At 39.7% G+C, this 12508-nt stretch overlaps 1 protein-coding gene across 1 annotated transcript; it reads left to right on the top strand.

The window, feature by feature from the left end:
- Positions 1 to 109: 109 nt before the first annotated feature.
- LOC104276801 (dystonin-like) lies at positions 110 to 12163 on the top strand (the record flags this gene model as incomplete). Its single annotated transcript, XM_009873241.1, has 7 exons — positions 110 to 266; positions 532 to 658; positions 4059 to 4294; positions 5888 to 6017; positions 7570 to 7769; positions 9191 to 9686; positions 10641 to 12163. Coding segments are annotated over 7 exons (2869 nt in total), but the record flags the coding sequence as incomplete, so codon positions are not given.
- Positions 12164 to 12508: the final 345 nt, after the last annotated feature.

Raw genomic sequence — 12508 nt, 5'->3', positions numbered from 1 at the left:
TCTATGATTCTATGGTTCTATGATTCTGTGGTTTTGTGATATCAGATTAATAATATCGGTTGGTTTAATTATTAGGAGTGCTGACATTTCTTTGTATTTAATTGTCTAGAGAAGAGGATGTATCATCGTGTCAGAAACAAATGGATACTTTTGAGCTTCTTGTAGAATCGTTAAAGAAATGGATAAAAGAGACAACAGAACGAATTCCAGCAGCGCAACCCTCTCTGAATACAGAGGAGTTAAAGAAACCTTTGGAAGATACATTGGTAAGACATTGTAGAGGAGAACTGAAATATGACTGAAGGAAATAGGGCATCTATTAGTAACATACAAGTACAGACTTACTGTTTAAGCAGTCACAGTAATTGAGACTAGGGAGCTTGCAGTCTGCATTTACAATCCCATTTCATTTGCAAGTTTGGATATACTGCAGGGGATTCCCAAGTAGCAATGTTGTTCCTTTCGCTACACTAAATCTTTTAAGTCTGAAGTCAGTTTTGTAATGAAAAAATTACTTTCTTTCTTAACCAGAATTTAAAAGATGAATGGACATTGAAAGCACCTGAACTGCAGAAAATAAATAGCAGAGGAACGCTGCTGTGTAATCTAATTACTGCTGTGACTTCTCCTGCCAAACTGAGAGCAGCTGCAAAATCAGGTATGTGTTGGTACAATCGTGTAAGCCTTATATTTCATGAATTTTTAAAACCTTTAAAACAAAACTTAAAATAGTTAACCCTTGGATTAGCCTTCTGAATGTTATGTCTTGTGAGAGGTCAGATAGCCATGTCTGTTCTGACCATTGTTTGCTGTGACTCTCATTTAAACTAACTGCTCTAGTAACTCAGTACATGTTCTGATTGCTTTGCCCTGCCAAAATAGCATGAAAGTACTGTGACATAAATGATTAACAGGTTCTAAACCTATTACTTTAGTATGTAATTCCCAGGTAATGAACAAAATGAGCAGTATCACAGTTACCTTCCCTTTACCTCAGAAAGCATCTGATAATGAGAAATTGACCCTGCTTGGTGTGTATTCACCAAGTCTACAAACAGGACAAATACGAATCCTTCTGTTTGCAAACACTGATGTACCTGCACATTTTTGCTGCTGCAGACCTACCTCTTTAATGGCCAGAAGGCTATTCTGTGTCCTGCCAGAAAAACACATAAAAGTTTGCAAAGTCATGGAGTTATTGTTAGAAGTGTGATGAAGACAGAGCTTCTCAAAAAAAGCGAGTCTAGGCGAACCTACTCATCCCAGTATGACAGCATAATTAATACTAGTCAGTATTTTAGTTGAACACAACAGCATGGAAAGGAATCAACTCCATGCCCCAGCATGACTTTCCTGGGCCAAAATGTGTTTCCAGTCTGGAGCTTCAGCTAAATCCTTTTTACTGGTAATCTGATTTTAAAGACAGCAAATCTGTTTTCATGATTTTTCTGTACTTCAGTGTTTAAATGTTAATTTGTTTTACAGAAACCAGTAAGTCTGCTAAATATCATTCAAGCCATAGTTCAAGGCATGTTGTACCTGGGGGATTCTAATGGCCATAAGCACATTGTCAGCCAGTTCTTGAACTGACTATGTCTGGAAACGAATTCAAGTGTGTTGGCCTTCATTTGTCATCTACAAAGTATTGGGAGGATGGGGACTGGCAAGGGTAGAACACTTTTTCACATTTCTTTGTAGTAGCTGCCTCTGGTTTTATTCTTATTTGAATTTCAAATAAAAATCTTTCAAAGAACTTTTGGAAACTTATGTGGGTTATTTCTGCCCCTTTCTCTACTCCTGTGCATCTAGATAGAAAAAAATAAAATAAGACTAGCATATAAGAGCAGCTGTAATCCTCCAAACTAGAATATTCCTCCTCCTAGACAAGAGCTGTAGTGTGCATTACTTAATCACAGTTATAAATACCACAGTCCAACTAATAGAGCATGAAGATTTACAAGGCTCTGGCTGGGGGCAGTGACTTCTCTTATCTGGTTTGTTTTCTCTCGCCATCCTCCAGCTGCCACTAATGTGGTCCTCACTGTCCAGCTGGTACTGTGGGGTGTCTGCACAGCCTTTTCCAAGGCAACTGTTAATCTCTCTCTGCTAATTGCTCATCTGGGAATACATATGAGCAGGAGAGCGGGTAGTGATTCTTCTTGCAGTTCTCTGTGGTTTGACCACGTGCCTCAGCTTTGTGGTCTCTGACAGTGTTTTAGAAAGCCCATATAGCCCTGTTCCAGAGGCTTTGAAATTATGTTTAATTAGTGGGGCTGCCTGGGTGAATGGCTGCCTCCGAGTGACAGTGAGGACTTCATGTGTGACAGTAAAGATTGCAATCAATCCCTGTCACAGAGCATGTGCTCAAGTCTTGCTCATGAGGGAGGGAGGGATTCATCTGGTTGGTCTTAAAGAGCTTTTTTTGTGATGAGGTACAGTGCTGCTAAATCACAAAATCATTTAGGTTGGAAAAGACCCCTAAGATCATTGAGTCCAACTGTTAACCTAGCACTGCCAAGTCCGCCACTAAACTGTGTCCCAAAGCACCACATCGACACGTCTTTTAAATGTTTCTGGGAGTGGTGACTCCCATTTCCCTGGTGAGGAAAGGTGTCCCAAGTAAGCAGTGCCTTTGGTTGTGGTGTTTGCAGTGACCACCACTCAGGGCTTCTTTGCTATTTTGTGTTTGATGCTGTCCTCACAGTCTTGGCATTTGCAGGCTAGTCCTCTCCTAGGCCATACCCAAACATAGAGTCATGTATTGTGCTGTTTTGAAGAGGAAATGCAACACTGTTTTTTTGATGGGAAGAGGCCCATGGGACTTCATCTCTCTTAATCTACAGGTGGCACAATGTTAAATGGTGAAGGAGGAGCTCCAGGAACTCATGATTTCCTGAAAAATAAAGGTCAGTAAAAATTTCAGGTGTGATAAAGAAATATGGTTGCCAATTACTGTTAAATATGTAACTATCTTTTCAATGTGGTACATAAATCTGCTTGTGGTAGTCACTACTAGCCTGGAATTTTACGTTGCCGTCTTGTAAGGCAACTATGTAGACTAGGACATGATACTAAAATTAACTGTAAAAATACCTACGTTCAATATTTTCTTTGAGGACAGATGAAATCTGGTGGTTTTCTGAATCAATATGTACTTCTGTAGATGTATACAGGGATTGCTATTTTAATAGAACACGTGGCTTTTGAGAGAATTCTTGTGCGCATGTATGGGATTTGAAACTTTTAACACCCGCCAGCATTCACAACATGCACAAACACATACCTATACAAAGACACCCATTTTACATACATTCACATCACTGTATGTGACCAGCCCCTGTAAAGAAACAAAGGAACTTACATATGCACTTTATATGTACTTATGGATGGCCACATACCATGTCTCAAGTCTGCAGTGTCCATTCTCCTAAACTATTGTCTACTGAGTGACAGCTGTGCTCTCTCAGCAATAAAATGCATTTCTAATGGTGCATGAATGTGAGCAAAATGTTATTGCAGTAATGTTAGGCTCTCTTGTAAGTAACTGAACTGTAGTCCAGTATGTTCAACGTTTTGTCATGGAATTGTTGTTTAAAATACTAAAATAAAAAGAAAGACTGAAAGGTATTTGTGTGCCTTAATGACTTCTGTGAAATTAGAAGCTCTTGCAAGTAGGAACTTATATTAGGTCATTCAGATGTAGTGTTACCACATTTAAAGTGAATTGGAAATAACTCTTAACATATGGGGGGCTGGTTAGCTCAGTCAGTTGAGCATGGCACTGACAACACCAAGGTCACGAGTTTGGTTCCCGTTTGTTCCCCATGTGTTGCCTGATCTAGTCGAGAGGTGGTGTCCCTGCCCATGTCAGGGAGGTCGGATTAAATGATCCCTAAGGTCCCTTCCAGCCTAGGCCATTCTGTGATTCTATGTTCAGCAACTTCTTATCTGGGGAACTAGTAGCTATTGTAACTCAGAGTGCTGTTTAGAAGTTCTGAATTATTGTTTGAAGTGCTGGTAACCTCTAACATAGTCATTGTGCATCTCTCTTTTTACAGAACTGACAACTGTTCAACAAGCCATGTCTGATGTAAATCACAGATATGAAGATTTGGGAGTTTTATTGAAGGAAAAGATTTCAGAACTAGAAAGCATGCTTTCAAAAATGCAGAATATTCAGGAAGAATCGACCTCCATGATGCAGTGGTTGCAAAAAATGGACAAAACTGCATCAGACTGGGAAGCTGCTCCAACTGATAGTGAAGCAGTTAAAGCCCAAGTTGAGCAACATAAGGTACTTTGTGCCTTCAAAAAAATACTTTTTCTTGCAGTTATTGCGCAAATACTATTAGAACAACCAATATCTCAGCCTAGCTTAATGTTACAGACAGTATTCAAATGATCCTAGTAAGCATGCCAGTCAGGCTTAGATCAAATCTGGCAAACTGTGTCAGTGGAGCGAAGGGAGCACTGTTTCAGAGAGGAGGAGTTGTGCAGCTCAGAAAATAGTACTTTTGGTGGCCAGTTTAAATAGGTGAAGCTTTATTGATTATGCATTAAATTTTTTTTTATCTCCTTAGTGGTTTAGAGATATATACTGGATTGCTTCTAAGATCTGAAGGGCTCTGTCAATCCAAAAGCTATTCCTGCAGCTGCTGGTTCTCTGACACTTCCCAGACCTCCTGGTCTCTGCAGCTGCAAGGGCTTACGTCTGTTCCGAGGCAGTGTTTCACTTCAGCAGCCATGTCATGCTTGTTAAGTTATATAGCTGCACAACAGGCTTCTCCCCCCTTCTTAATTGATAGAAGAAAACCACTGATTCAGCAGTAACCTTCTGTCCTGTTTCAGCATTGGAGATCTATGCTTCTCTAGCAATGAAGGACAATATTTACACATGTAAGGGTTCATCTCTGAAGGGAAATGTAATGGATAGGGAAAATTATTTCCTTGGCTCTGAGTGTGCATAAAGAAGGACAGAGTTTGAGCTGAGGTCGTTCTTTTCTATTTGGCAGGTCAGCTTTAAAAATTAACCTGACTGTCCTCAGACTTGAGTAACATGCAGTCCCAAAACTCAGACTAAATGTGGAAGAAAACTAGCTCCTGATTTTTTTAACAGAGAATGTGCAAAGCAAACAGGAGTATCTTACCCTGGTGTAGTAACAGAAGAGTATTCACAGATAGTTGGAAAACTGAGCGAGTGCTTAGGCAAGGGTCATCCTTCTGATGGGCCTTCTACTGAAAGTTCTAAACCAAGAGCAGTTTGTTCAGTGTTTATTTTAGTTTATTTGCAGCTCCATGGGGCAAACTTTGTTCCTTAAGAATATTCTTCTAAGAGCCCTTTGTCAGGCATATGAGGTCTGTTGACTTCTATCTGTAAGAAGAGCATGAATTAGGAATTGCTGGGACATCTCACTCTCCTGCCAGTTCTACACGTTAAGCTGTGGTGCTCTTTAAACTCTAGTGCTAGATGATCTCCAGGAAGCAGCCTGTCTCTGAGAGCAGGACTTCCATCAAGGTAAATGGGGCCACGCCAGACTCCTCTCTGTTGGTAGTAGCTGAGTTAGTCCTGTACCGTGTGTAAATCACTTTGCCATCTGTACAAGAACAAATTCCAGGTACGTGTGAATATGATGGGACCTAGTGGATCTTCCAATTGCTCAAATTAAGTAATAATTGTTATTATTAATATAGTTTAAATCTATCAGGTTATCTCTTCCAAAAATCCCTATCTAGCAACATACACCGTTTTGAAGTGTTTTGTATATAAATAGTAGATATTTATTGTTTATCTTAATGCTTGGCATCTCAGTATTATGAACTTTAAACTGTATGCTTTAGTGTTCTTCCTTAGTCTCTTGCTCATTTATTTTATCACTTGAATTTGCAGCTTTTTGAAAGTGAATTAAAGCAAAGTGCAAATAAAGTGCAGGAACTAAAGGACAAAGTGACAGAGCTGTTGGAAAAGAATCCCAACTCTCCTGAGGCGCCCAAATGGAGACAAATGTTGGATAAAATAGGTACTTCAGTAAAGCTGTATTGTAGCTCAGTCTGATTTGGAAGTTGTTTTATTATGAGGGGGTTTTATATATTAATCATCACTAGTATTTTTAATATCTTGCTTCCTCCTACGCCTTAAATTCCGTGGAAATAAATCCCTTTACAAGAGTGCAGATCTGCTGCTGATGTCTGTGGGCTTTCAGTTTACAGCAGTGTGATTGAGAGAGGCCATGGGTTGACTCCCTGTTTGAGAAGGCTTTATCTTTTTCTAACAGTGTACAGCTTAAACTTGACTGGTCAGTTACTGCCCCAGATACATACATTGTTCTTCTTACAAGATACAAGAAATTCTGCATTCATATAAATTCAGATTTCATGTAAAAAACAGCTTGAGTTGTTGGTCATGCTTTATTCCCACGCACTGGTGGCTTTTGTAATTTTGTGGGTTTCGTGGCTTTTTGCCATTTTCTGAAACTGGTTCCATAAATTTTGCCTCCCAAAATTGTAAATGACCATGCTTGAGCAATAGATTTTTAAATAATTGCCATGCATAATTGTCATGAGCTTTTAAATATTCTTCTTAGGTTTGTCATATTTTAAATAAATCATAGGTCAGTCTCATTTCATACTGACAGGCATTTCTATAGCCACACCAACAGCAGTTTTAAAGCTCAGAATTTTTCCAATCTCTTCTGTTTGTAAATTGATCTCTGAAAAGTTACAAGTAGCAAGTCAGGTCTCCAAGAGAACTTGAGTCATGTTGAAAGGGAGTTAATACAGAATGAGCAGAGGTCAAGGACAGTGGAGTGGCAAAAGAAACTGACAAAACATGGATGAAATTCAGGGACAAGGAGACGAAGCAAAATGTCAGAGCTGACTGAGCAAGCACTGAGAGTATCACAGAGGGAAGGGGAAGTTACAAGCTGGTAGGACTTGGTGGCGGCTCTGATTGCAACATAGAGACCATAGACTGGCGTACGTGTGAAGCTAAGCTCACACAAGCGTATTTGAAATACGTGTGTGCAGAATTATTCTCATTGTCTGTCCTTAGGTACCTGGTTTAGATGTCTAGATGAGGCAGTTAATCTCCATATTTGAAAGAGGTGTGCTCCTTCAGAGGGCTGTTAGGAGTAGAAGCCTAAATTTGGGCTTATGCTCACCCTTGGCAAGGTATTTGTTTCTTTTTACTGGATAAGCAGGAAGATTTGTCTGTCTACATCAGGCACCTAAGTTATAACTGAGAGCAGCCCTTTGGCTTTTACATCATTTGAGACTGAAGCCTAAATTTGGTGGTATTTCATTAGTAATATCCTAATCCAATTTTATTACCTGTTGTATATTGATTACTCTAAAAATTGGGCACGTGGCTGTGCTAAACTGCAGACCTTCATCTGAGTGTATATGGATCTGACTGTTAAGAGATATATTTGCCGAGTCACTGCAATAAGGCATCTGGAGTTAATCATCAAGAAGCCTTATTAGAGAGCTCTGTTTATGTTTCGTATATAGTCTGCTTTCTGACAGCCCATCTGCTAGAATGTGCGTGCAGTATGTTAATGTTATCGTTGTTAGATTCCAAATGGAAAGAGCTCAATCAAGTTACATCCGAGAGGCAACAAAAACTGGAGGAGTCTTCAAATTACCTGACCCAGTTCCAGACAGCAGAAGCTCAGCTAAAGCACTGGCTTGTGGAAAAGGAGCTAATGGTCAGTGTGCTGGGACCACTATCGATTGATCCTAACATGCTGAATACACAAAAGCAACAGGTTCAGGTGAGTTGTGCCAATGTGCATTATGGGCTTAAGCTTCTTCTGCTTTTTGGTGATCAGCAAAGTACTAGTTTGCATCTAGATAGACTACAGCTGTGAACCGCTACATTTATCAGCAAACATCAGCTTAAGTCATACTTGACTGCAGTAATTAGAAGAAAATACCGTGATAGTGAACAGAGATCAGAACAGCTAAAGGAACACAATGTGAGGAGATACTGATTCTCTGATAGGTTTTTTGGTTTGACCATACTGTGGTTTCTCTGTAGTTGAGTGCAAATGTTCCTTTGGAGTTTTGTTAATACCAATGTGTATGTAAAACTCCATGTTCCATCTTCATATGCAGACTATGCTGTAGAACTATCTTTCTGAGATTTTATTCACTTTACTGTGCCAGTAGCTAATAAAAACATGAAGCCAAGTGCATTGTAGTACTGTGAATAGATACAGGGCCAAGAATGTGAAAGACAAAAGAAAAAGTGTAATGAAAAAGTGGAGTAGTTTACTTACAGAACTACAGCAAACTGCGGACTAAAGAAAAAAGTTAAATCAGACAACTTTGCAGAGACTAGAAATTTTAATTTCAAACATTTCTATTGCTGCCAGTTACTTTAAACTGTGGTAAGAAATGACATTTTAATTTGCAAAAATATTATTAAAGCTGGCATATCAACATTCATTAAACTGAAGAGTTTAAAACGTGAACTGTGTTCTAATACTATGTGAAAATGACTTAATATTGGTTAGTAAGTGCTTCAAAAATCTAGACAGCTGACATAAGACTACCATGTATTACTTAGCAGTTCTTTAAAGTGAAACCTAATTGACTTAAAAAGAAAGGATTTGGAATGTTCTGTAAAGTAAACCCACGGTATTTATCCCTTCTGCAACACTGTGACTTGCTGTCAAAAAGAATAATAATACTGGGAACCAGTGATATAAACGTTAAAGGTCTTTCAGTACACATCCAGTCATTTTGTGAATTATCCAAATATTCTCTGTGCTATAATAATATTTTGCATTATTATGTCAGAATACACCTTCTTTGAAGTTCTAGCTTAAGACAAATATCAAAACTGTCTAGGAAAGAAGACACTGCTTGAAACTAAACAGCGATTATTTTACTTGGTATGGTTACTTAATTACTGCAGTATTAACAATTCACTGTTTGCTTGTATCTGCTGATTGAATTTCTATTAGATGATGTGTAAATTTACCTCATTTTTTCTGGTTCTTTGATGTAAATGCTTGGGAATAACACTGTGTGTAGAAGACTCTATTATTTAACTGTCTTTTAAACTCAGAGATTGAGTACACACTCAGACACCCTAGCTGTAACAAATTCTGTGTGATTTTTTTCAGAAGCAATTCGCTGCTTTGTTTTTAATGAGGTTAACGCTTTTTAAAATGTTCTTTCTTCCCAGATTCTGCTCAAAGAGTTTGACACCAGAAAGCCACAATACGAGCAGTTAACCATGGCTGGTGAAGGGATTCTGAAGAGACCCGGTGAACATCCACCCTCCCATGAAATTGTAAAAGAGCAACTGGCAGCTGTGGCACAAAAATGGGACAGCCTAACTGGCCAACTGAGGAGCAGATGTGATCGAATTGACCAGGCCATAGTGAAAAGCACAGAGTATCAAAGTCTACTCAGAAGTCTGTCTGATAAGCTAAGTGCTTTGGATAGCAAACTAAGCAGCAGCCTGGCTGTGAGTACGCAGCCCGATGCTGTGAAACAACAACTGGAAGTTGCTAGAGAAATGAAAGAGGAAATAGAACGGGAAATGAAGAATATAAATGCGGCTCAAGCTCTTTGTGAAGAGCTGTCAGCGCTGGTTGGAGAAGAGTATTTGAAAGCAGAACTCACGAGGCAGTTAGATGGTATCTTAAAATCGTTTAAGGATATTGAGCAAAAATCAGGTTAGTATTTATTTAGAGAAAAATAGTAACTAAGGCATAAAGTAAAGCATGATAGTCTCACTCATCTTTAAGAGATGCTGAGTAAGCTGAACCTGACACCAGCTCTATCCAGTCCAACCCCCAAGCAGTTGTACGCTAGAATTCAGGAGAGTCCTCATATCTTGAAAATATAAAAGCAATATTTGGGATCTCTAGTGAACAGTTTGAGAGAGAATTTGAAGCACAGAAGCAGCACTGCTTTTCTCTTCAGGTTCATCTTCACCAAATTAGAATACCAAAAGAGGATGCTGTTCATTGAGCTACCTAACTGCATAGGTGCAGAGTGTAAGTCAAAATTGTGATTTTTAGGCAAACACCAGTTGATGGCTTGGTGAAATACAGTGGTAATTGTGTAAAACTGCCTGTGACAGAAGGGGATTGGTAGTCTGCAGCCTTCCCTTACCCTGTGAACAACAGAACCGAGCGGTAACACACTGCAAGCAATATTATACTTTGTTCTGCCTAACAGCCTCAGTTTTAGCTTTTTAATTTCCTCTAGTGACAAGGATCTTCAAAAGATCTCCCTAAGGACACATATTGCCTCCAGGCCATGAGTTAGACGCTGCTAGGCTAGATTACTTGATATTCCTTGTGTTTACACTTCATAATACCATGAAACATGACTGTGTGTTTTTTACTCCTGAAATCTGCCTGAATGGGGCTCGTGTAGACACAGATTGGGCCAAGCTCGCCTCATTGATTCATGTCCAGATGCCTTCACTGCTCTGCTGTAGTGCAGACACAAGAAGAGCAGACCAGAAACTTGGCTGACGTGGTTGTCTCCTGGTTGAATACCACGTACTAAGGGCCAGCTTTTGCTACATTGATGATCATTCATAATAGAATTAGTATTAGTTATTAGTTCTTCACAGCAGGTTCTGATAATGAACCTCTCTGCTCTCTTCTCTTTTGTAGACAACCACGTTCAGCAACTTCAGTCAGCATATGCCACTTCTCATCAGTTCCAGCAAACGTCTAAGGACTTTCAGGCCTGGCTAGGCAAAAAGAAAGAAGAACTGAGCCAGGCTCGTCCTGTATCGGCCAAACTTGATACTTTGCAATCACTAATTGAAGAGCAGAAAGATTTTAAAAAGACCATCACTGATCAGATTAGTTCCTATGAAAGAATTGTTGCAGAAGGAGAAAGTATCTTACAGAAGACTCAAGGAGCTGACAAAGCAGCATTACAATCCCAAATTGCCACACTCAGAAGCAACTGGGATGAAATGAACAAGCAGGTAAAAGAAAGGCAAGATAAATTAACAGATTGTCTGGAGAAAGCCCTCAAATACAAACAGCATGTGGAAAATCTGCAGCCGTGGCTAGAGAAGTGCCAAAGCAACCTGTGCGAATTAAAAGTTGGCATAAACCCTGTTGAAATAGAGAATTGTATTGTTCAGGTGAAGGCCTGGCAGAAGGACCTGGATAAACACCATGGGATGGTGGAGCTATTAAATAATACTGCTGAAAGTTTGCTCAGTGCAAGTCAAGCAGACAAAAAAATTGTTCAAGAAGAAACTAAGGTGCTGAATGAGAAAGTGAATGCGGTCACAGAACAATTACATAAGAAGAGAGAGTGCTTGGAAAGCATGGCACAAAGGCTGAAAGAGTTTCAGGAATCATCCAGGGAAACTGAAAAACAACTTAAAAATGCCAAAGAGCATCTGGAAGCTCATGACTCACTTGGACCTCAGTCATTCAGTAACAAACACCTGACAATGATGCAGGCCCAGCAGAAAGCCTTGCAGGCTTTAAAGCCTCATGTTGATCTAGCAAAAAAGCTTGCCCAAGACCTGGTGGTAGAAGCTTCTGATTCAGCAGGTGTTTCTGATCTTTTGCTCCAAGCTGAATCTTTGGAGAGAGAATACACTGCACTGAATCAGCAGGTTGAAGATAGGTGCTCGTTCTTAGAGACGAAACTTCAGGGAATTGGCCATTTCCAAAACAGCATCCGAGAGATGTTCTCTCAGTTTGCTGAGTTTGATGATGAACTTGATAGCATGGCTCCAGTGGGGAGAGATCTCAAGGTACTGCAATCACAGAGGGAGGACATAAAACATTTCCTCCAAAAGCTGGAGGATCTTATCATGAATAATGAAAATGCTAATAAAAACTGTAAAATTATGCTAGCCACAGAAGCTGAAGCTTCTCCTGATCTTGTTGGTATAAAAAGAGACTTGGAAGCTTTAAATAAACAGTGCAACAAACTACTAGACAGAGCAAAAGCCAGGGAAGATCAAGTGGAGGGTACTATTGGCCGTGTTGAGGAGTTTTACAGTAAGCTAAGAGAATTTTCCAGTCTTCTTGGGAGAGCTGAAGAACATGAAGAGTCACAAGGTCCTGTTGGGATGGAAACAGAGACAATTAATCAGCAGTTGAATACATTCAAGGTAGGAAATGCAGTTTTATTAAATATCATTGTGAAAGGGATTGGTTAACTGCAGACTTTGAAGGAGTCTTCTTTCACAGCAGTCAGTTCTACCCGTATGCTTCTTTTATCCCTTTTAAATGGGGTGTCCTCTCGTGCTCCAGAGAAGCTTTCCTTAGCTGCATCTTAGCAGACATTGGTAACTTTGGATCCCAGCTCACAGTTCCTGCACCCTAGTTCTCTCTTCACCTCTCTTCACTGTGTTGTTTCCTTATGCAATCCATCTACCCTTTCTGTTTCTGAGAACTGCGTATCGTCTGTATTCTGGCGTACATTTGTTTCACAAACTTCCTCTTCACTGTGGTGTGAGTTTAGACTCCAGTGTTCACACAGCAACCCGCATTCACTTCGCTTA

This window comes from Apaloderma vittatum, unplaced genomic scaffold (assembly GCF_000703405.1).
Source record: "Apaloderma vittatum isolate BGI_N311 unplaced genomic scaffold, ASM70340v1 Scaffold43607, whole genome shotgun sequence".
Taxonomy (NCBI): Eukaryota; Metazoa; Chordata; class Aves; order Trogoniformes; family Trogonidae; genus Apaloderma; species Apaloderma vittatum.
Note: the sequence above shows the minus strand (reverse complement) of the source record. Positions and strands in the feature narration are given on the sequence as shown.